The sequence below is a fragment of the Erithacus rubecula genome (genome assembly GCF_903797595.1).
Source record: "Erithacus rubecula genome assembly, chromosome: 11".
In the NCBI taxonomy this organism is placed as follows: domain Eukaryota; kingdom Metazoa; phylum Chordata; class Aves; order Passeriformes; family Muscicapidae; genus Erithacus; species Erithacus rubecula.
This window is the reverse complement of record NC_136663.1, coordinates 8,426,373-8,451,828: the sequence shown is the minus strand read 5'-3', so window position 1 is coordinate 8,451,828 and position 25,456 is coordinate 8,426,373. Positions and strand designations below refer to the sequence as shown.

The following is a 25,456-nucleotide window of genomic DNA, read 5'->3' as shown; positions in this document are numbered from 1 at the left end:
TACAACAGGTTATATTGGATATACAGTAAGTACTTACAATAGGTAAGATGTTCCAGGCATTTTAGTCAAAATCATTATTTAAATGTGGTTGTAAATTCAAATTTGCACACAGTTTACACAGGCAAAAACAAGTGTAGTTACAGAATAAAGATGCAACTGAAGATGAGATTGCTACATGTGATTTCTGAAAAATTAGCCTTGAGCAAACTTTCAAGTGTTCAAACTTTTTTCCCCACTAAATGGAAAAAAGAAGCATTTCACCAAGTGGGGACTAATGACACAGTGCTTAAAAACTACATTACAATTAAATAATTTTAAAAATCACATTATAATTTTTGTATTCAAAAATAAACTAAATAGAAAATTCCAATTCTTTATATACTTTTTAAAAAATGTAACCTAATTGAAAGCTTCATGAACCTTGGTTTATTTTCTACTTTTTTTAGTCAGTTTCAGAATACTGGCTATTCTTACCACTTCTCAATAAGTTTACAGGACACATTAAAATTCTGTCCTCTGATAATGGAGGTTTTCACACCGAGTTTGAAGCACAGATGGGGCAAAGCTCTGTGTGCCAGTAAGCAGAGGATTCAATTTTGCATTGCAGAGAGAAAGTGTCTCCACTAAGAATGAGTTCAAGTCTGAACAAGACACTGCTGTGCCCTGCAACACAGACATAAATGTTATTTTGCAAACCTGGCAGCATGAAGAAAGTGACTCAGTGGTAGCCATCCTTCTCCTTCAGCTGGCCAAGCTTTGCAGCTTTTGTGGGCACACGTGTCTGTTTCACACAGAGAAGGCAACACAGACAAGTCACTTTTATCACCTTATCTGTGCATGTCATGGGCAACGTGGTGGGAATTGGGCTGAGGTGGATTCCATGGCTTTGTTAAAGCCAGTGCAAATTAGGTACGGCCCATTATGAGGCTGAAATCAATAAAACATAAAATTGGAAATATTTGTTTCTTCAAACCAAAATATCAGCTTCAAATTATAAAAAACTTTGTAAAAAAGGAAGAAAGATAGTTCTGTGTGCAGACAACTGAAACCAGAAGAAATTACATATATTGTATGAACAAACTAAATGCAACCATGTTCATCTCTTCTCTGTTAGTTCAGATCCCATTGTTTTATTTTAGAGGTTTCATATTGGTATTGTATTATTATTTTGATATCAGTAAATAAATCGAGTTTTTTCAGAACATGGGTCAGGGTTAACTGAAGTCAAATCACAAGTGTCAGAAGCAGGACAAAGCCAAATGAACCTGCCAGCAATTTATGCTGCCAGATGTTACAGATAGTTTTCCTTTTCCAGTATTTTTAGACTTCCCCAGCTGTCTGAAGTCAGATGTGTGTATAGTTATTCCACCAGTACCTGATGTCACTGGATGTGCTGGACCAGAAAGAAAATCAGGATTTTGTGTTCACATGAACCTGTTCCTGTCTGATGCATCCTCTTCTGGACAGACTATCAGCAATATTTGTTGGGTTTGTATTTTTGACAGAAAACTCAGCTTACCTAAAAGATGGCAAGCTGAAAAAAGGGGTGGATGCAGAGGAAAAACCAACAAGTTTTAATGAGAGTTAGAAGGAAGCCAAAGCTAAGATTTTTAGTGGACTTAAAAGCACAGTGTGATATAAGTCTCAGGAAGATTAGTACAATTCTTGCAAAAGTAAAGCTGTGCAGGTAATGCAACAATCGAACAAGCATGGTCCTGAAATGCTTGAGCAAGCAAATTTAATTTCAGCTCTGGGACGTCGATATTTCAATACAAAGAATAAACTAACACATTTGGCAAGAGGGAATGTCATATCGGAATTAGGATCTCTGAAGCACAGGAACTGTGCATACACTGGGCACAAAGAAGCAATCAATTGCCTTGAGTGAGGCTTCAAATAAATAATACTTAGAAGTGGAAATTGCACAATACATTGCTATGCTTTTTAAACCTTCGCCCACAATTATCTTCAGAAACTTGCAACATTCACAAGGGGCAATGAGTCTAAAACTGGGAGCATTAAGGCTGCAATTCAGGTGGCACAAAGAGTGGGGAAAAATATAATATTGATGTTAATATCCAAAATAAAAATGAGAAAAACAACAGAAATGGGACTGACAACCCTGGTCCTAATTGCTGCAAGACCTTTTGTCACAGAAAGTTTGCCTAAGAAAAGTGTAACTTGATGTTCTCTGGGTAGATTGCTGGGAACTGCATGATACCTCTATGTAAGGAATAGCAGGATGAGTTTTCATAATACTGGCAAGTGCAAAATAACTGGGATCATCTCCATAATTTCTGCATAACAAGCTTGAGGATGCAAACAAAATCTGAAATCCAGGAGAGTTGCAATCAAAGAGCAAATGGCCAAGAAAATACTGAAAACTAATACTGAACATAGGTCAGGAACTGCCAAGGCAAAGTTAAAGCAATACCAGTAGCTGGCTGCCCATGTTTCTACCCCAAGGATATCCAAATAAAGCATTATGTAGTCATTCCACAGTCTTAAAATTTCACAGAATAAAGAAAACAATCTGTATGATAAAACAGAGAGAAGTTACCCACGTTTTGTTTGTTTTTTTTTTAATTTGAAAATATTACAAAGTTGGTTGATAAAGCAATGGCATCAAAGTTACATTGCTTAAAACTCTTCAATTACTTTAAACCATTTCAGAAAATCTAAAAAGGCTGTTTACCAAGCTTCCAAATTTCATGACTGAGAAAACCGAAATTCAGGAAGCCAGATCAGTGACAGATGCAGTGCAGTCAGATGTAAAACCACACAACATGGAGCAGTTTGTCCCAAGGGAAGTGGGAGGACTGAGACTTAGATACAACCTCCTTGAGCTCTGCACCAAGAAGAGCAAAAGTCTTGGCACCAAACCTGCCTTAGCTATAAACTGGCCAAGGACTCAGGGGTGCCACAGTCAATAGTGGAGTGAAGGAGTAAAAGAGGGCTTGTAGAAAATTTATCTTGGCATGGCTGACTAGGAGGTCATAAGTGTATTTAGACACATCAGGGACAAACAAGCACTGAAGCAGAACAATGGGCATTCTCCAGAATAAAGATATTGACCTCAAAATAGCCTCCAATACAGAGGATGGTGTTCCACTTCCATACAGGTCCCAGCAGTCTGGAATGACCTCATCATCTCGTCAATCTGCTCTGTGTTCAGACACAAGGCAGAGTCATTCTCAGCTGGAAGCATCAGCTTGGGGATTGACTCCATGTAGCTACATCTTTTCAGCACAAAAAGTGCCAATCATAGTTGAGTTAGATCTTCATTTACCTAGGATGGTAAGTGATTGGTGAGTGATTCTCTCTTGGCATGCTCTTCACCAGGTTGGTTGCAGACTGTGAGCTTGGCAATTGTAAGCATTGAAGAGAAACACAGCTTTGAAGGGTTGCAGGTGTGTGACAGTGACTGCAAAGTGAGAAGCAACTTTTCAAACCAGAGAGGACTTGAAGACCAGGAAAGGTTGAGAATGCTGCAGTAATGTACAGTGAATGAACAAGGTAATAGATCAAGACTGAAATACCATTATCACCCCCACCTTGTCTTTGATTGTCATTAAACAATTCATAGGAGCAGAATGTCAATATCCAGGAACATACAATGTCTATTCTACGAAACCAGGGTTAAAAGCATCAAGATGAAAGTACTGACCTAGAATTCCAATATACTTTATACAGTTCTGAGAATAAGCAATGGTTTCCTTTCTTTAGTTCACATTCCAGAAAGTATCTCAGGGTGCTTTATCATTATTAAATACATTTGAGGTGTATCAAGGCAAAGATACCTATTTCTACACGTGAAGGTAAGAAACTACACAGCACTACAGGATTTTTTATAATTAAAATGTGTAACGGAGCAGACTTTCTAATCAGGCAAGTATTAATGCTCCTAAATTTTCATGGTAGGAATTTAAATGTAAAACATGAAATGCAGAACCAGCTCAACTCAATAATGTATTCTAACTGCTACACTCAACTTGTAGCAATGCATCATCCCAGATTCATATAAATGAAGCTGTACCAACTCCATTACCTGTCTCCACCTCACACTTCCCATTGTAATCCTTTGCAGCCAGGTATTTTCAAGTCTTCAAAGTCCTTAATTAGGATGTGGCAAGAGTCAAGCTACAGGAGGCAGAAACCAAGGGAAGATGGAAATAGAAGCAGCCACATGGCCTTTATGGAGGGTCAGGATGCTCATAACCCAGAGGAGGTAACACATCCTCTGACCAAAATTGTGACTGGCAGCTCAGTCTTCAATTACACCATCATTCCTCACAGGCTTTTTCTCAGGCAGAGCTCTTTTCTGTAACATTTTAGATTTGAGAGGTTGATTTAGCAACCTAAAGAAGCATCCAAAAATTCTTTGGGGAAAGATTTAGGGGACATTTCTGTATTTGATTTTCTATTGCTTAAGTAGGAAAAAAGTCCCAAGCAGTAGCACAGAGGGTTAATAGCCCTCCATCACACATTCCTCCAGCATGGTGGCAGGAGCAGCAGCTCTTTGAAGTATTAAACTAATTGCATTTAGCTGCTAACAGAGAAAATCTGTTTTATTAAAGTGGCAAAGTGACAATTAGCCATGCATAAAGTGTCAGGGCCAGAAGTCTGATTCATGCCTTTCTTCCCTTTCCAGGGAAGCTTTTTCTCCTCACTTCCAAGGGAAGCTGAATGAAGGAGACTTGCACTGCAATAATGCTAATATGAAGGGAACAAGGGGATTTAGAGTTACACTCTGTGTGTGGCAAGAATTTCCCTTCAAAATTGAACTTAAGGCTGGGACTGTGCCCCGACAGGCCCCGTTAATCTGCCCTGTCCCAACATCTGCCTCTCTGCTGGCTCTTTGCTGCTTTTCTACCAGTTCCCTGAGGGAGGGAGGGACACAAGTAACCACTGCCACTCCACATTGATCTGAGTCTCCTCTGGAAGAAAGCATTCTGACAATGCTGCTCACAGCTTTGCCATGCAGTGCCTGCCTCTAGGAAATAACTCCCAGCACCTATGGCAACTCTGCTAGGGTGACTTTCAAGAAAGATGGCAAGCACACTCAGCAGCTTTCAGCATTTGGCAATTGCTTAGGGATCCAAGGGCAAGCTGGGTGGCAGTGACTGTGTATTAGTTTGTCATACAGTATCTAGGGATTAGCAGCTGGTACTGGCAAAGGCAATGCAGGCCTTTAGACACAATTTTCCCAACTGACTGAACATGAAGTGACTGCAGTACCTACACACATCCCCAAAATTAAGCAAGGATAATATATGAAAAAAATTACCTAATTTTTATTTATTGTTCCAATTATGATATTATTGCTTGTGCAATGCAGTAGCAATGTCCTGAAAGCTCCTTTTCCCAAAAAAAAAAAAAAAAATTCCATGAGTGTTACGATAAAAGGAATTAAGAAATACAACCTGAGGTCAAAACTGTTATTCCTCCTTAGATATTATGCTGGAAGAAATTTTATTCCTTGCACTAATATTCCTGAGAGAGACCTCTGAGTTTCTCACATAAACCAGGAAAGCCATCTTCTACCACAGAAAACAATCTGTATCCTCCTAAACATCCATCACTTTTACATATTTTCCCTGTCAGCTTCTCTGCATCCTCTGATTATGTGTGACAGCTGGAGTGAGGATTTATGGAAGAGAGTGGAGATGTCAAACACACATGGGACAGCACAGGGTCACAGTTCTGGACCTGGAGACAGAGAATAAAAGCAGTGCCCTCAGAGGCTGCAGAACTTTTTGTACAATTGTCAAGAAAGATGTTGAGGTGCTGGAGAGTGTCCAGAGAAGGGAAATGGAGCTGGTGAGGTGTCTGGAGCACAAGTCTGATGAGGAGCAGCTGAGGGAGCTGAGATTATTCAGCCTGGAGAAAAGGAGGGACAGGAGGGACCTTACCCCTCTCTACATCTCCCTGAAAGGAGGATGTAGCCAGGTGGGGATTTGCCTCTTCTCCCAAGTAACAAGTGACAGGACAGGAGCAAATGGTCTCAGGTTGTGCTAGGGGTGTTTTAAATTGGACATTAGGAAAAATTTCTGCACTCAAAAGGTTGCTCAAAACCTGCCTGGCACAGGTTGCCCAGGGAAATGGTGCAGGCATCATGCCTGGAGGTATTTAAAAGATGTGTGGATTTGGCACATGGCACATGATTTACTGGTGGACTTGGCAGTGCTCTGGTTATGGTTGGACTCAATAGTCTAAGAGGTCTTTTCTAACCTAAACAAATCTGTAATTCTATAATTAGAGAAAAGTAGGAAGACATTTTGTACTGCTCTGATTCATGGAGGACAGAGCTTTCTTTGATCAGAGCATGCCATTCTTCAAAGAGAATCAGTTTGGTCAGCTCTGTGTAAAGCATCCTGTCAAACACATCATAAAGATAAAAGGCAATTTTAGTTTTAATTGGTTCTCCTACTGCAGCAGCTCAAACTGCATAAAGACCAACAACAAGCTAAAATTGATGAAGAATAGCCATAATTCTTTTGTTCAATATTTCCTGATTTGTTTTCATTTTGCTTTTTTTTTAATTTTAAAAAATTATTTTTGGTGTGGAGAATGATGTTGGTATGAAGTTGTTTGTTTGTTTGTTTATTTTAATTATCTCAAGGTTTTCTCTTGGCAGTACTTAACAGAAAGGAAATGAGAGAGGCAGAGCAAATAAAATAAAGATTCAGCTTCAAAGCCTCATGGATGCAATTCCCACATTTCAAACTGTATAATCACTTTGTTTTTCCAATGTCTGGGCCTGGTCAAATGACACTACCTCACCTGGAGAAAATGAAAGTTAGTGCAAGGCACACAGTAATTTGTTTGGGATCTTCCCTGGTGTAGTGCATTCCCTTTCATGGGAGAGATTGTGGGTACAGAGAAAATTATGAACATTTTATCTTGATCAGAGTGCAGAGAAGCATGGTCATGGTGAATAATATCAGTGTAATCCAGAAACTGTGCAGACACTGTTCTACCAAAAGGTCCAAGGAATCTTTTAAGGACCTTGTATTGTAGCATTTAAATCTCATCCTCACCAGTCCCAAGCTGTTGGCAAATGAGGGTGTGATGGACTCCAGCACCCCTGGGAGCAGGGAATGTTGAAGGGCAGCTCCTGCTCAGCGGCTGAGAGCCTCTGCTGCCCTCTGCCTGGAGCCCCAGAGCTGCTGAGAAATCCACATTTTGTGCTGTGGAATCCCCACTTGATCCATGCTGAGTTAGCCAGCACACTTCCTGACAGCTCTTGGTGTTCTGCTTAAGGACAGGCAGCTTCCCTTTGCTGCAGCATCAGACCCAACACACAGGGCAGGAAGAGATCCCCAAACAGGGGAGATCCCTAAACAGAGGGAGATCCCCAAACAGGGCAGATCCAAAACAGGGAGCTCCCACAGAGCTGTGCCCTGTTCTGCCAGGACAGGCCAATGCCACAGTAGTGTCAGAGATGGAAGCCTGGACCCCCATGTACCTCTGCCTGCAGGTCCCATAGTGGCCTGCATTTCTTTAGGATTTTGGTTGCTGTCTGTGGGTGCTGAAGCTACTGATACCCTCAGCATCAGGGGTGGGTGGTGGCATTTGTCCCTTCCCCAAACTACCACAAGCAGCATAAAGGAAGCTGCCTGTCTCACCTGAGAAACCAGAGTCACCCACAGCTTGTAGTTGCCAGTCCAATCTGAATTTAGGAGGCAGAGCTGAGTTCATGTGACTGCACCACTGAAATAAGCACTTTTATAGAGCTCAAAAAAGCTACTTCAAAAAGAATATGATATAACACACTCCAATTGTTTTTTCATTTTCTCTGTAATGCTTCTTAAAATGCAGCTTTGTAGAATACCATCATATCATCACCTGACCACAGAATATATTGGTATTATTAGCTCATCTCTAGTTTCATCTGCTGTATCTCATAAGCTGTTTGGGGAATGGGCTGCAATTTTGTTGTTGTAATTCCTTTAACAATAGAATCTCACACTGCAGGACAGCAAATATATACTTTCTGGGGTGTTTGGCAAAAAATACCACAGGCTCTGATTTCTTTGCAGAGATTAGGAGGAGTTAATAAGCTTTTCACTAAGTAAAAGATATCCCAAACTCAGCTGAAATATTACTTAAAATCAATACAGTTCATTGGTGTTTTTAGTCCAATTATTTCAATGTACTAATACAGTTTAAAACAACCTGTCTCAGAAACTCCTAATGAAAACTTCATAATTTTTCCGCTAAATCTTTTATTCAAGAATAGCCAAAGAAAATATTTTCGTTCAGGACAGCAAACTTGAGTTTGAATTCTATAGCTTTTAGAGGGGTTTCAAGTCACTGCAAAACTGAAATGTATCCTTCTGCTGCAGCCTACTGCTCCGTGGAAGCCATAACGATCAAGAAAAGAAATCCCAGAAAAATTTCCCAGGGAAAATTGTAACTCCAGGAAGAAAGGAAGGAGGGAATAATGAGAGATGCTTTGAATTTAGAGTTTCTTTGAATTTAGACAAGTTTGGGAGTATCTCTTTCTTACCTTGCTGCAGGCAACAGTTTGGATCTGGTTTGGATCAAGAAATTAGGCCTTTCCCAGGTCTGGTGCTTTTGCTAACTATCAAGGTCCTCAATTAAATATTGAATAGTACTAGATGCAGGACAGAATCCCATTCAGTGTATCTTTCCAGTTTGACATGACACTATTCATATGCATTTCCTGACTTTTCCATGAAGTTTTATCAAGCACATTTCCACAGAGTTTGTGAGATAGTGTCAAAGCCCCATTAAAGAGCAGTAAATTACATTAACAGCTTCTCTCCTGAAAACAGACCTCTAGCAATGTCATCAAACAGAACTAAGTAACTTTGACATTATTTGGTGAGTACTGACTCTGCTTTCCTTCCATTGCTTACAATTTGATTATTTGTAGGATATTCTGAGAAGTGCAATCAGGCTGACTGATTTATAGCACTGCAACTTCTCTTACCTTCTGAAGACAAGGAAATGTTTGACCTTTTCCCATCCTCCACAGGTTTTCATAGATAATTGCTAATAGCTCTGAGGTTGATACTGTTCCCCTAAGTGCCCTAGGATGAATCAGCTCAGGCAATTTGAAAACATCATGTTTATCTAGATATTTTCCAACTTCTCCTTCCTAGCCTAGACAGAAATCTTCCCTGAATGTCAGGGTGTTGAATACATTGGCCATTTTCATTGACAATAAAAGCCAAAATAGCCATTAAGTTTCCCATCTGCCACAGAGCCTTCCTGATATACTGCAGTTTTGAGAAACCATCACTTTCCTTTTTCCTCATTATACTACTAGAAATACAAAACTTTTTCCTTACTATTTATATTTGCTTTGTGTATAAACTTTCATTGAAAAGAGCATCAGATGAGCATCACAGATTCACAAGGCTCTGAGCCTCTCCAAGAGCTGCATGAACCCAAAATCTTCAGCTTGGCCTCTCCACATTTTCTGTATTTTCCTTTATAGCCAGGTCTTCCCCTGAATGCTTGAGCAGGTGCAAGGAGCACAACAAGAACGGAGCCTGAGGAAGGCATGAGAAATAAGAGAGAAGCAATGAAGAATGTAAGAGAGAGGAATGAAGGATATGTGTGTGTGAGGGGGTGTCTCCAGGACACCCCTTAAAGCTCAGCAGCCAGATTGGAGGTGACAGCACACAGCCAAAGCTGAAAGGGTTGGCACATGCTTCATGAGTGGGAGCTGGGCTTCTCTAAGTCTACTCTCAGCTTTGTTGGCCTTCTGTGGCAGCATCAGCCAGGCTTTAAAAAGGCTTTCAAAAGCTCAGAAAGACAAGGCTTTATTGGAAGATGAGCTAAAGTGACTCACTTTTAAAAAAGATCAGGCAGGAACAGGAATGCAACAGCTCTGAAAAGCCCAGCTCTCCCACCTTGTGCTGTGAGCTCCCTTTGCCATCCTGCCATAGCTCACGTGCTGGGCTCTCCCCTGGACAATCCTGCACAAGGGAATAGAAGCCACCCAGCAGCAGTTCCTGTCACAGACAGGCACCAATAACCTGCCCCCTGTGAGGTGCAGTTTCCCTCTGAAGTGCCCTGTGTGTCTCCTCTCCCACACCTGCACAGGTGGTGTTTATGCCCCTTGTTTTGGGTTGTGCCATTCCCATGGCTTCAGGCAACTCAACCTGCTCCAGCTGCATACAGGCTGTCCTGGCCAGGATTCCATCCCAGTTCATTTATGAGCTTCCCTTTTGGAAGGATGTCTGGGGAAGCACGTGGCCATCAGGAGTGACAGCATCACAGAGCAGAGATGTTAATGCTTGTCATGTACTGATACTTCCAACTTCATTTCTAAGCAGCAATGACAGCTCCAACATCCCCAAATCACAGTGGTTTCAGCTTTGCCTTATCTCCCCATGCACACATGCAAATCCACACAGACTTTGACATCAGTTTCTACCAGTTTTCTGTCACATAAAATGTCAGGATGTGATCTTCCATATTTCACTAGTGCTATCCTGCCATTTAATTTAATAACAACTAAATATCAAGTGGTTACAATTTTGATGCTGTGTTCCATCAGCCATTGAATTAGAAATAATGAGACAAATCTAAATTGTGATTCATGGTGAACTGCTGGAACTAGTCTCAATCACACAGCAGATGACATGGAGTGATAACTGATTTAATCTGTTCAACTGTCCTGTCCTCTCTCACACAAACAGGAACATTAATGAAGGACAAGTTCCCTTACATTTTACAAGACTTTTCCAGACAATATAAATGCTTAACATAGGAACCATTCCAAAAAATGAAGATTTTTCCTCTCCATTAATTATAGACTCTTTAATTGCTTTTGATTAGTACTTGTGTATATGGCAAGCCTGTGTGACTTCAGATAGCTGAGCTGTTGAAGTGTTTAAAAAGTATCTTTGGATTTTCCATCAACATTTTTCAATTTACCATCATCTCTAACCAAAGCAGGTTCATCACCCAAACTGCCCCTTGGGAAGTCCTTGCACCTGGTGTAGCAGCCTCCCAGTGCTGATCCTAGCATGAGTCAGGCATGGGGGTAAACTGTTGCCCTGTTAGAAAAGACTTTCCAAAAATTGACTTGTCAGACTTTTAAAATGCCAGAAGTGTGTGCCCCAGAAGAAATCTTCTCTCTGTCTTCACTCTTCACCAGGTTTCAGGTTTCAGCCTGCTGGACTCAAGTTATTCTCTGCCAGGTTTAAAGCTTACACATATTATGCTGTATCACATCTAGAAAGTCTCAGTGATCTGTAAGTTATCTATAAATAAAACCAGTTGCTAATTTTTCCTTCATATCTTTTATTAGTGATCATCAACAAAAGGTTGACTGAAACATTGTTATTGGTGATAGTGACATCAAAAAGTAGAACCTTCCAGGTATGTTTTCCCAATTTGCTTTTGGAAACAGGATAATGAATGAATTCTTTATCAGAGATAATGAATGAATTTTTGAAGTCTGGCAGTCGATTTTGTCATTTGCTCAGCAGTGTCATAGATATATACCTGCCAGGCCAGGCAGCAACTGCAAAATGCCTTTATGGCTGAGAATGATGGGTCTTACAAATAAAAGAAAAAAATCACCTTCATGAGCAGGTAAGATGGTCTAAATAAAATTATCTATTGTAGACAAAAGCTGGCTTTTGAACTAGAAATTCGAATCCAATACAAAAAGCATTATATGCTCTCAAGAAATACATTCAGAAAAATAAGGAAGATGTTTCAGAGCTGGTCTGTGGCACACAGCACGTCCAGCCTAGCGTGGAATGGCACAAACCCTGTAGGGGTGGGGCTGCAGGGTGCCCCCCATAACGGGCTCGGTGTTGATGGTGGTCACTCCCTCGGGGAGCTGGAAGGTGAACGCCCGCAGCAGGCTGGCAAAGAAAATGAAGAGCTCTGTCCTCGCCAAGTGCTCCCCCAAACACACCCTGTGCCCTGCAGGGGGAAGAAGAAAGGACAGTGAGTAAATAAACCTCACCCCAACAGCAGCTGTATTCATCCTCACACAGTGCAAAGGTATTTTTGATGAGTCCAGAATTTCTGCAGGGTTTAATGCAATCGATGACACAAAGTTTAATTCATTCCTTCAAAGAATTTTATCTGTAGCTATAGCCATGTAACCCTTCTGCTCCCTTCAATTACCTCAAAGGCTCATTTTCATTTGACTGACAACTTTAAAGGAATTCATTCCATCATGTAAATGAAGAATAAGAGCCTGCTTTTCCTGGGAGGTGTCATGTTCTAGTGTTGAATGCATAAAAAATCAAAAGGACTGCTTGAAAGTGCTTTCCATACATTTGTCTGGTATGAAATGAGTGCCCAAAATTGATAGCCACAATCATTAGCAGAGAATTTCCTTCCAAAAATAGAGCAAGTTAGATATATATGTTTGTCAGGACACCTCTGATTTTCCATGCAATTATTTGTTCAGTAGAACATATGTTACTGAAAATTATCATGTTGATTAAGCACTGTGTTCCACAAAAATGTTTAGAATAGACAATCAATATGTTTTTAATAGACATCTTCATTCTACAGTCCCAATCCAAACTGTTGGTGTTTGTGCTGTAACCCACATACCTATTGAAAATGGCAAAAAGGCTTCTTGGGCCACAAAGTTTCCATCCTTATCCAAGAAGTGACCAGGGTTGAACTGCCGAGGTGTTTCCCACTGCTCTGGGTCATACAAAGATGAAGCAATATTTGGAAGAACTATGGTGCCCTGAAAGGAGAAAATCATTCATTCTGTTCCTTGCTCACATTCAGACCGTGACCCAAAGGCATCCAGCCCCCTTCTATGGAAGGAAGAAATGGCACAAACAGATTTCAATCCACGCCTTGCTCTACTGATGCAGGAAAAATCTGCAGCAAGTGAGAAACTGTGTCTGTACCTTTTTGAGGGGAAAGCCCAGCAAGGTTGTGTTCCTCACACACACCCTGGGCATGCCAACTGAAATGATGTTGCTGAAGCGTTGGATCTCATGAACCACGGCGTTGGTGTAGGGCAGCTCTCTCCGATCCTCGTAGCAGATCAGCTTGGAGGGACCCAGAACTGCATCCAGCTCCTTCTGCACTTTCTCTGTGGAAAACATTCACTGCTTCAGGTGCAAAAACACATCGAGTATTTTCAGTAATTTCATTTTCAAAGACATTTCCAACTTAGAACTATGAGAACAACACCACAATTAATATAGAAAAGTAAGTAACATTTTATGAAGAAAATTAAAGTAGCAGGATGTTCCAGCTACAGCTTAAACATATGAGAACTCTGCTTCTGGATCTGAAGTTATTTGATCATAGATAAAGAAAAGACATTTGTTGCTCAAAAATTTAAAACTAAGTGTTGCCTTATTACCACAAAGTCAAGAGATAACAGATTTATCTTTGGGTTTTCTTTTGCCTAGGTGCCTCGAACACCTTCAGCCAGCTAGAATATTAGACTCACAACTCTCTGAAATCTGTGCCAGGTGAGTCTGAGCCTTAAAAGTCTAATTCCTGCTAAAAGGACATGGCATCTGTTAAGTGAAGCAATACCAACTAGAACAAGGTCTATAGGCCATTTTAAAAAATTGGTCTACTGCTTGGCACCTGCCTTTTAATCAAGAACAGTATATTTAAAATTTCTTATTTCATGGGAGTCTTGGGGGCATTACCAAAAATAAAACCTTTGATTTATAAACTTCAAGAGAGGCAGTACACACCTAATAAAAATACCTTAGATTTTTAATAAATGATCCTGCCTTTTTCCAGGCCTTTTGAAGCAACACTAAGATGCAGGGAAGTTCAATGTGCAGTGATCAGTCTGTGCCCATTCACATCAAGCCTGCCCTGTGTCTGCAAGTAGTCCTTCATTAAACTGACAAAAGAGATTCAAGCACCTAACAGAATTTAAAATACGCATTTGGAAATATTTTTAAGTAAATGTCCTTCTATCTTGCAGAAGCACTTGAGAATCCAGGTAGTTTGAAGTAATCAGTCAGTGCATAATATAAACACACATTTCTATTCCCAGTTCAGTGATGAGGCAAAAGTCAAAATTTCTCCTTACAGTACAGAGTGGAACCCTTTCACTGGATGTCAACATGGGTAAAGTATGCATGGGTTCACAAAGAAGCCACCAATTAATTAAATGAGGACAGACATACTGATGTCAGCTCATTATGAGAGTCCTGATGCAATGTATTACTCAAGAAGCCCAGGAAGGATCACTCTGCACATACTCCGCTTTCCCAAATTTGTGCAATATTTAGCTAAATAAAATTATACAGGTGAGTCAGTGCTTTCATAACCTTAATCAGAGTAAGTGATAACAAAACATGTGATAACATGAGATTAAGCAGAATTTCTTGTCTGACAGCTACAAGCTGACCAAATTTTTCTCATCTTCATCTCTTTCATCCATTTAAAATCCTCTTCTCTCTGGATAGTTGCACATACTCTGCAACATAACGATCAAATTTCTGTTATCCAGCATAAGACATCCTTCCTCCTTTGGTTTTCATTCAGTGCTCTATGAAAGGAATTGGTGGTTATTTAAAAACTAGACTTAAAACCAAACTTCTCAAATACACACAGATGTAACAGAGGAGCCATCTGTTTCCACTCCTGAATGGAATAATTTCTGTACAGTAAACTCAGGTACATCACAGAGTTAATTTAATCCGTGGATCTGCTGGTGATGCCTAGGGCAGACCTACAAGTACAAAAAGGTACATGTGCCACAAGGCATATATCAGTATCTAGGAATAATCTCTGATCCATGAAAATGTTGCTAATTGTTTTTCCTATTGCATGGAGATGAGCTTGTCTATTCACCTTGGATGTCTGGATTTGCCACCATGTAGAGCAGGCCCCAATTCAAAGTAGTGCTTGATGTCTCTGATCCACCCAAGAAAAGGTCATTTATAGAATAAACCATGTTGTCTTCATTGAATGTTGATCTGGGTTCATCTTTGGACTGTAAATTATAAGAAAATTTAGAGGCTTATACATGAAAGTTAGAAAAGACATAATAGGAATAAATGTGATTTTGTAACTGTTTCCAAGCTGCAGTGTCCTCTCCTTATAGGACAATACAGAAAGACTGCTAAGGAATATTAGACACCAAGATGGCTTCAACACAAAATTAACATTTCACAAATAAACAAGCTGTATTTATTCCACTCTTACTCATGAAGCTAAATCAAATTATTTGGGAAAAAAAAAAAAAAGAAAAAAAAAAAGAAAAAAAAAAAGAAAAAGATTATTGGCCTAATGTTCAAACAGTGGCTAATTTAAAATGTTTCATAAGTAAATGTTCCTTTAAAGATGTGTGTTATTCTTCATGTCTCAAGTCACAATCCACCAATTTGTTCTGCCAAGCAGTACAGTGACCAGGCATTGAACACTGGGCTGAGTAAAGTTCTTAACCTTTGGCACTCAGGTTTCTTCTACACAAGGGCACAATGACTCCTGTGCAGCTGCTCTGGGGTTTTACAGTTTTCCATTAGGAGTGTGAGGATTTATATGTATACACTGAAATTATAAACAACCATGGTTATGGTTTGGGGGAATTCATTGTCTATATTTAGGGAGGTTTTGCTCAGGGGTGTTAAACCTTTCTCTAGCCAGTGGAGCAATCAAAAAGAAGGAAAGATGCTGTATTATCATCTAATCTTTTATTTATTGCCCCTGTTCATCTATTACAGTTCAATTTTTTTAATAAACAATCTTGGATGATTTCCACCCAGTAGAGTCCCAGAAGAGCTCACTGAAACAATTTCTGGTATACTGATGTTCAAGTCTCCTAAATCCTAGAATGCAATGAAAGGCTTTGGAAACAGTCAAATGCTTTGGAAGGCCAGGTGTGTAACTGTGCTGGTATAAAAAAGAAATTAAAACAAGAGGATCCAAGGAGCTATAAACCATTTAGGCTGACATCCACACCAGACAGAAGAATATATGTGGGAATTGATCAATAAATAATTATCAGGGAGAGGTAGGTGAGTGCTGCAGCCCAACAGGTTGTGGCTGCCTCAGTTGCTGCTACCAGCACATGGCAGTGGTGAAAGGGACACTGGTGTCCCTGCAGGACAGCACTGCCACCAGGAACAACAGCTACTGCCCACTTCCCCAGGTTCTGTCCTTCTGTCACCAAACAGAGCAGGAAGAGGAAAATATCCTGCAACAGTGGAGGAGAGGAAAAGTGATTTAAGTGGAAGCAGGAGTCATAGAGGGGAAGGACAACTGACAGTCCAGAGATCAGGGCTGGGATTCAGTACCCAAGAGATTTGTACAAAGTGATCCTGGTGTGGTATAAAAAAGGGAGAGATCTTGTGCACAGTTCCTACAGCCCTCCACAGCCCTACAGATTCCCACCTACATCTACTATGCCTACCAAAATGCCCTATTTGTCCCAGTTCCTTTGTCTGCTTGACACTTCACTGTCCCTGGCACTCTCCTCTTCTCCAGTCTTGTCTGAAACACTGCTGACTCCTAGGCTATTAATACAGCTGTCCTCTTGCAAATTCTCTTGGCAAACCTTTACCTGTGAAATATCATAACCAAAGCATCCCACTCTATCTTCCAAAGGCCTTCCTGGTTGTCTTGTTCACTTAATAATTCACAATTCTTTCCTGGAGACCTTAAATTGCTTTATGACTTGTGCCAATGAAAAAGAAAAATACACTGTATTAACCTGTCCTTTAATGAAAGGATTGCAAGGTGCTGTGGCATATCAACAATCAGAAAGGATTTTGGTTATTCTGCTTATTGAATTCACATTATAATGTCTAGAAAGGCAAGAGATTGTGATGATTCAGATGATTCAATGGTCCATGCTGACCTTTTCCCCCATGACTGTATGATTGGGCAGAAAAAAACTTACTTTTTCAATGTGATCCAGGTAGAAGTCAATGAAATCCTGCATTTCCTCTGGTGGCCCACGGTCTGTGTGCATTCGGATCTCTCTCCGTGTAAAGTTGCTCAGCACATCGTAACAAACCAAAGCCTTCTGATGAGGGCCAGGGAGACGGCTCATCAGCCAGGGGAAGATTTCATAGAGCTGGGGGAGTGACACACAAGAGGTCTTGCAAAGTCTCTATCACAAGAAAATGCACTAGGAAGGCATGCTACAAGGAGAGGTAATATCCATGTTAGCTTGGGATTACGGTCTCAATCAGAAATCCTGACAAAGACTGTGCTTGGGCTTTCAAGCTGTGAAAAGTAAATGATATAATTTCTAGTTTTGATGATAAGATTCAGAGTTCCACAGGCTTTCAGCTCAATCACAAGCCAAATTAGAATTACTGTGACTAGGATGAAGGGTATTCATCTATGCAGTTTTTCGTTATCAATTGCTATGAACTGCACTCAGGCATTTTAAAAGTGAGCTCCTGCCCTCCAGTGGAGAATACCTGGAAGAGAGAAGCAAAAGTTGGAAACTTCTCATTAGGATAGTTGCCAAAGCAAGGACTGGACCCTGGTGGCTGCTTTACAGGCTGGGTAGCCCCCAAAGTACTCGACCAATTGACCTCTCAAGGTTCCTCCATGAAATTTCAAATATCTGAAACCCAAAAAAGCTAAGGAACAGCTACCTGGAAATTTTGAGTATTCTCCTCTAGAAAGACAGACAGGGTTAACTGACATAACTAGATTATTTTTTCCTTCTGTTTTACCATTTGAGAAAATCTGACCTAAGAAACAGTTGATTTTGACTTATTCTGATAACTAGAAAGTTAATTCTGGTTCCCAGCCTACATTTATGCCTGGGTAATCTGTATGTTCTTGTATCTGCAAAATACAGCATTCTCTTAATAGTTCTTTTTCTGCTCAAAATATAATTCCAGTGTTTATTTAACAGGTGAATTTTTATCCTTTCTCAGCCTTCATTTTACTAAACTCTTCTTGTACTCTCTTAATCACAGAGAAAGCACATTATTAGATGTTCACCAGAGTGTGGTTGAATTAGATAGACTATACTTGTGTCTTCTTGGGAAATTAGTTCTGATCCAATTATCAAGTAATGATTGCCTCATCACCAAAAAGAAAAGTGCTAGTCCAATCCTTGGTAAATTCACTTAGAACTTCACATCCTTTTTGGTTAATTCCATCTCTGGTATTTTTTTTACTTGCAAAATGTGTTCAGAAGCCTTAGACACAATTGTGGTCTGAATAATTACATGAAGTTTCCCAGATTACAGACATTTCTACTCCCAAATGTCTGCCCTGTCCAGCCACTATGGCACTCTAAGTGGAATTTAGCTCTCTGTTCAAGACAGGAGCTGTGTCCATCCACCTTCCTGGGCACCTGCCAAAATTCCTCCTCCATTTATGGAGAAATCCAACCCACACTGTCCCCTTGTTCAGTGCCTGACAGCATGAGATCAGCATAAGAAATGGGGATGTAGATGCAGCAATATCCACTTTTTTTGTATATACTGTGTTCTCATTGCAGCTGGGAGGTGGGGAGGTGGTGACCATCCCTCTGGAATGGTTTGAACCTCTGTTCTTGTTTCCTCAACAGTATCTTATTCACTAGATTAAATCAAATCAAAGCCAGGATAGGAAGCAGAGAAGAAAAGGAGATATGTTCTCTGTCCTAAAAGCAGGTGTCACCTGCCACCACTACACTCAATTTACAGGACCAAAGCTAAACTAAGAAAAGGGGAACCTGGCCATAACTCAGTGAGAAGAATGTTCCATGGGGTGTGGGGAGACATCTGTATTCCAGGAATTGCTTATGTACTCTATATTGAAAAGTTACTCATAAGACGTATGGGACAACTTCAGCAGTGGAACCAGAACACCCAGGAAATTTTTAATTACATCTGTGCAAAGCAAGCCTCTAGTGTCAGATGGATTGTTAGCTCCCAGATTGTTTAATTGCCAATCTTGCAGTTACATTTGCTGTCTTAGCATTTCCTGCCTTCTGCTGCCTGTGCCTGGAGCTGCTCCTCATTCAGGGTGAAGGAGCAGAGTTTCTCTGGGAAGTCTTCAAGTCTGTGTCTTACAGAAAAAATTGAGATAAGTAGCCACAGGCAAAACACTTTATATTTGACTCATTCCTCTCTCTGTTGACTGTATATAAAATAATGTCTAAACTTGGCATGTGAGTCACCCTTTCAGACCTGACATTTAATATTTAGGAATCCAATGCAGGAACCTGTGGTGTGCTGGGGTTGAGAAACCAAGTAACAAACATGACCCAGGAGCAGTCCATGAACCTGTGCCTTATTGCAAAGATTAGGGGCAAACTACCACAGTCCCCAAACAGGAGAATGAACAAGAGTGCCTAAGGCTGGCACATGGAGATTCACCAACACACTTTGAGAGAGTTCACTGCCCAGTAAAACTGTGTGGGGCATCACTCACCTGCTCCAAAACTTTTGCCCAATAGCTCTTGAATCTGCGTTTCTCACTCTCTGTCTTATTCAGAAAAATACTACAGATCTTTCACTTACATGATGAATAAAGCTGCCCCCAAACTTGAAGAGATGTTCTGTGGCTTTAATCAGCTCATGAAAGGCCTCATCCTCTCTGGAGAATCGATGTCCATACACAACTGCACAAATTACATTTGAGACAGAATGGACGAGAGGGAAAGAAGGATCCACAGGTTTCCCTGCAGCCATAAAAGTAAATATCACTGTTAATGTCTCCTGCTTTAGTGAAATATGAGAATCCTCTGAGTTACCCACAGAACTTTAAAGAAGGCATTGCATTTCACATAGAAGCAGCAATATTTTTGCAAAATCTGTAGTATCAAACTGATTCCTCACAACCACATTGCAATCCCATGAGCCCAGGAAAGTGTGGCACCCTTAAAGAAATGCCAGATGTGTAAAATATTGCATCATATGATAGAATACATTTAGAGGCAAAAGGAAAAAAAAAATCTATGCAAATTTTCTTTCTGGTAAAATCAAAATATGTCTTAAGCATGGGAATGACTGGGAACACTATGGACAAAGGGAACCTGAGGGCAGAAGAGCAAGAAGAGAGACAGCTTTATTCAGCAAGGACACAGAGGCATGCAAGGCTACTGTGCTTTGTCTGACCTTGCTAGAGGTGTACAACCTCCAGTAAGATAAAGTGTTGTAAACTCCTTTCAAACAATTGTGTCTACGGCACAATAAATCACTTTAAAGCAGTTATTTGAAACCTAATCCCAAGACAATTATTTTGTGACAATGGAATATATGACCTATTTGCTTATGTATTAATGCAACTGCCCAACAGCCAAGGCATAATTCTGATTAGCAACTTATTGTTTTGGGCTTTTTTCCTTACACACACGATCACATCTCAATCTCTCCTAGCTCTTAAACCATGGGATTGGGCTCTATCTAATTATTTCTAATTTATACAACACTAGCCACAGCATGTCCTGACTTATTGTGCCTTTGCATAATAATCAGTATTGGGAAATCCAGCTCACATGATCCTAACTGGGATGATCAGGGTAGATTCTTGTAATGAAGACAAGATTCTAGTCAGTGCTTTATGGCATATGTGCAAATGGCACTACAAGGCTTAATTCATCAGCATTGATTTTGTCTCTTTATGCACCAGCTCCACAAAAGAGCCAAAAATGTGCCCTTGAGGCTAAGGCAAACATCATCCTGGGCTGCATCAGGAAATGAATTGCTGGCAGGCCAAGGGAGGTGATCCTTCCAATCAGCACTGGCAAGACCCAGCTTAAGTGCTGGGTCCAGTTCTGGACTCCCCAGTATGACAGACATAACTGTATTAGAACAAATAGAGCTAAGAGACAAAAGAACAATCAAGAAGTTAAAGCATCTGGCATAAGAGAGGCTGAGAGAGATGGACTATTTAGTCTGGAGAAGGGAAGACTTAGGGAGATATGTAAATATGTATAAATATGTGGTGGAGGGATATAAAGAACATAGAACCAGACTTTTCTCAGTGGTATCAAGTGGGGCAACAGGAAAAAATTTAAATGCATTAAATTCTGCATAAACACAAGAAATGTTTTTGCTATAGTACTCACTGAACAGTGGAACAGATTACCTAGAGAGGTGGTAAAGTCTCCATTGCTGCAGATATTTACAACAGCCCTAAGAAACCTCAGATTGGCCCTTCTTTGAGTAGGGGTTAGACTAGACCATTTTCAGAGATTCCTTTCCACTTAGGGTATTCTATAATGTAAATAATAAATAAGCTCCTTTTTTTTCTCTCAGTTTTAATAGTTTTCTAAATAATTTTGAGCAAGAATGATCTCCTTGAAAACACGAGAGGGACTGGAGGCTTTTAATTTTCATTCCACACAGACAGTGTAAGACCCTGCACACTCTCCTGTGGAACAAAAACTGCCCTCAGTTTCAGCACAGGACAGAGAAGTTCTTACACTAAAGACATCAGACTAATGGCAAAAGTGTATTGATATTTATTGCAGAAATACCTTTCATACTTGTAAAGAAATCCACCAGGTAGTGGGCTTCTTCTTGAACTCGGTGCTCCAGACCTCTTTTCCCCAGACCAAGGTTGCGCAAAGTCCTCAGAGCAAACCTCCTCTGCTGCTTCCAGGTGTGACCAGTTGCCAACATAATTCCTGCATCCATTAAAGGAAGAGCTCTTTATCATGCTGATATTAATCCTAGACAAAGACTGCATTAAAGGATTTACTAAGCCACAGAACATAATTAAACTGTTGCATTGCCTGTGAACACAAAGGTACCAAGGAACAGCTGTGATCTGTAATCGTGTTAGCAGGGCTGGAATGGGCAAACTCAGCTGGGTAATGAGATTACTTGCAGGATTAACTTTGATCCCAGACTCTGATACCTCAGGATATCTCAGCTGCTTCTCTAGATGCTCTGTGCAGTGCTTGTCTTACACTCTGTGCCATGCCTGAAACTCACCTGAATCTGGGTAATGATTCTCCTGAAGGAAAAAGGGGAAAGACCTCTGGCTGTCCACAGTCAGGGAGAAAAGTTCTGTCTGCAGGGCAGGAAAGTTCAGCATTTAGGCTTTGTGACAGGCTTTGGGAATTTCTAGTGTGTTTGGTGGTACAAAACCTACAGCAAGGTTGACACAGAAGCACACTGAACTTCTAGGGGCAGTGTGCCAGCTGGAAAACACTGACAAAAGGAAGGGAATGGGAGTAACATCCCACTGTCAAAGTCACTCTTCCATGGAAAATGCCATAGTGGGAGGCAGCTTGTTCAGGACAAGCAGTTGGATTTTTACCTCCTTTTCTTCCTTTTCTCTGTGGCACAATTTACCATTGCCTCATCTCATCACCTCTGGATCTGCCCCAGTGAGTATTCCATAGAAGATATTATGAATCCTTTTCTTCTCGCTAGTATTTTCCTCCTGCTACTCTCCAAAAGCTATTTCACCTCTCTGTACCTTGCAGTTCACCTGGCAGTCACTCCTCACAGAGAAATCCTGCCTCTGTGCTACCTCTGAAGGTGGTCACAAGCAACAGAAGATACTGCAACTTGTCAAGATGACACTTCTGTGCACTATTTATGCCAGGAAACTCTCACCTTTTCCTTTGGCCAATGCTCTGAATAAAGGTGACACCAGCCTCCCAGAAACATCTTCAGGGTGTGTGGTCATGCCATCCTTCACTGCTTGAAATCCATTCAGTATAACCACTGGGACCCGTCCAAACCATAAGGTGAATATGTTGCCATGAATTTTTGCCAGCTAGAGATGGGAGACAAGCCAGGAAAGCACAAATGAAATCCCACACACTGCAAACAGATGATGAACCTGTTTTTGTGCTGATTACAGGACCAGCCCTAAGGTGGAGTGATGTTCTGTATCTTTCCCACCAGACTGCAATTATCACTGAGAAATCATGAATGTCTTTTCCATCATTCACTATTGGAAACACTTGTGTATTCCCAATTCTCAGAGCCACATGCTTATGTCAAGAAGCATTATGTGCCTTTTATTGCTGAGTATAAGGCAAGGCTCAGTTCACAATCATTCATGGGTTAAAGGGTATGTTTCTATTGCTTTTACAGTAAAGTAGCACAAAAGAACACAGAACTATCAGAGGAGTAATTAGCTCAGAGCCTGGACCTTCTTCTTTCCTCCCATCTATTTTTGATCCTGTCAATACAAACAAGCTCATACACATAGGGTGCAGGGAATTATCTATTTACTGCTCAAGCTAGAGACTGCCAGTGTTCAGAAAGCTACAGATCCATGCTGTGAAAGCAATTTTTTAATACTATTTTTTCCCTAACTCTAAATCTCATACATCCTCCCTAAAGATATTTAATCCTAAATTATATCAATTTTCACATGAATTCACCAGATTTAATGGTAAGGGATGACAGAAAGATTTCAAGTTTCACACAAATTTCAGTGAAAATCAGTGTTAAAAGTGGATAGGTTTAAACACCAGAATGATCTTCACACATTCAGAAATTCCAATTCCAGGTTTCTTAGCTTGGCAAACTACATGACACTGCAACATCCTTTTCTTATCTTGAGAACCAAACCAGCAGCTCTGCTCCAAACCAAGCATGACACCACAGTGGCCAGTCAGCAGTTACAGTACTACCAATGTAGCTTTGGGAGAGGATGTTTCCACATAGCAAACAACATGAGAAAGGAGAAATCACAAAGACTTTTAGACAGTTAGGAGTATCTGAAAAGAAGTACCTTCATGAGGAGATCACGGTTAAACTGAAAGTTCAGCTGTATCAGCGTCCCAAGGACTGGGAGAGGGACTGGTCCAGGAGGAAACCGTCTCCGCACTCGCTGCAACTTTAAAAACTGCGTGATCAGAAGAAACACAACCCCTGCTACAAGAACTTGACTTATGGTCAACATTTTAGCTTCTGCCTTTTCCAGCTTGCCTTTATTCAAAACTATCTGTTGAAGCTATTAAGGCTGGTTGCTAAACCAGTTTTTTCATAAGAGCTTGAATTCATATAATAAGTATTCTCCACCTCTCACCCTCCTCCCTCTTTATTATCAGCCACTCCTTTTTGTTCCACTTATTGCATTCTCATGCTTCAGCATATTAATGGATGCACACCCTTCTTCTCATCTAGATTATACTTATTCAATATGGATCACAGAATTTGTAGGAATGGTATCTTAAAAGTGTAGGGCCAAGGTTTTCCAGGCAATGGAGATACGTGTATATTCTCCATCTAGTTTTTCTGAGACAATTTTGAATAATATGTGTTCCTACAAATACTCCAGGAATGCTTTTAGGAAAGCAATAGCCATACATACAAATTAAGCTGGCAAATGTAAGTGGATATTAAATCTTGGAGTTTTTAAATTGGTTTGTATATATTCCATGTACACGTTGTATCTAGTAATGGCAAGGCTGATAGAAGTTAAAAGCCCATATTTATCTTAAGATACATATACAACTGGCTAATACTTAATACAAAAAGCAAAATTTGTTATGCTTTTGAATGTAATTGAAAACATAACTGAGCTGATGTATGGCCTCACTTTTTTCCCTAACCTGTTAGCACTAGGTAAACTCATGGAGGATTTTGTCTGCTTCTGCATTTCCCCCTTCAGTCTTGACATAAGGTGGATACCCTATATGATTTGAGAAATCATCAGAAAGTATGTGAGATAAATCATGCATATTCATAGAGAAAGTACATCTAGTATTAAATATATAGATTTAAAAGAAAATAAACTAAAACATGAGAAAAATCTAATAGGGATCTTGAGCTAGCTCCAGAACGAAGGGCCCCAGCAAGAACTAGTCATGACATGAGTGTGGATCCTTAGTAACTTGAAAACAGAGTCTGCAGCCAAGGCTCTTTGCCAAGCCTCAACACTGGCAGGAATCACAAACACAGCACCAGGGGAGTTCTAGTGCTGCAATCAGACCATGGAAACCTCACCAGAGGAGTTCTGGGCACCACTTAACCACGAGCATTGCAGTGCCTTGTTACAGATCCAGACTGAAATTGCCTGTCAAAATTGCCCCATCCTTGAGAGCAAAGCACTTGTAAAATAAAAATGTTTTCACTCATCTTCTAAGAAAACTGCCATGACTGTTTCCAGATTTTGTGGCTCTGGAACACAGAAGACCCTCATCCAGAAGGAACAGTCTGGAGTCTGCCAGCACACAGTTTACAAACCCCCAGGGCAATCAGCCTTCAACACAGCTCATTACCACTCATGCATAACTGATTAATGTGTATTAACCAAGGGATGCTTGTAGGTTTCCACATAAGCTTTGTTTGTGTACACCAAAAAGGTAATTTTTCAAGACAATCGTTTCTAATTTATCTCTCTCCTTCAATAGGGAAAGTAAAATTCTCTTTGAAAAGAAATTTGGGAAGTTTTGCCTTCTCTGTATCCAGTGTAATCTCAAACTGTGCTTCCCCAATTTTTTAGAACTTTTAATTTGGAATCAATATAATACACTCCCTTTTCTTTCAGATATTAGAAGATTTTCCATCAGAAAAAGTAATTTTTGTCCAGTGGAAATTTACCCCACAAGGGCTGCAGCCTCACATCTTTACCCAGT

The 25,456-nt window shown here is 40.4% G+C and overlaps 1 protein-coding gene across 3 annotated transcripts; it reads right to left on the bottom strand.

Moving 5' to 3' along the window:
• Positions 1 to 3,332: 3,332 nt before the first annotated feature.
• On the bottom strand, positions 3,333 to 23,869 carry LOC306806183 (cytochrome P450 2J4-like). Of its 3 annotated transcripts, none has more exons than XM_079314667.1 (9): positions 23,608 to 23,869; positions 22,476 to 22,638; positions 21,386 to 21,535; positions 19,425 to 19,585; positions 16,850 to 17,026; positions 14,800 to 14,941; positions 12,876 to 13,063; positions 12,565 to 12,696; positions 3,333 to 3,424 (listed from the first exon to the last, which is right to left on the bottom strand). In XM_079314667.1, the coding sequence occupies exons 1-8, from the start codon at positions 23,776 to 23,778 to the stop codon at positions 12,565 to 12,567; spliced, it is 1,284 nt and encodes a 427-aa protein (XP_079170793.1). In that variant the 5' UTR covers positions 23,779 to 23,869; the 3' UTR covers positions 3,333 to 3,424. The 3 variants fall into 3 exon arrangements, with proteins under 3 accessions (XP_079170793.1, XP_079170791.1, XP_079170792.1); XM_079314665.1 differs by lacking the exon at positions 3,333 to 3,424 and adding an exon at positions 10,667 to 11,919 and having other exon boundaries at positions 12,565 to 12,706; XM_079314666.1 differs by lacking the exon at positions 3,333 to 3,424 and adding an exon at positions 11,800 to 11,919.
• Positions 23,870 to 25,456: the final 1,587 nt, after the last annotated feature.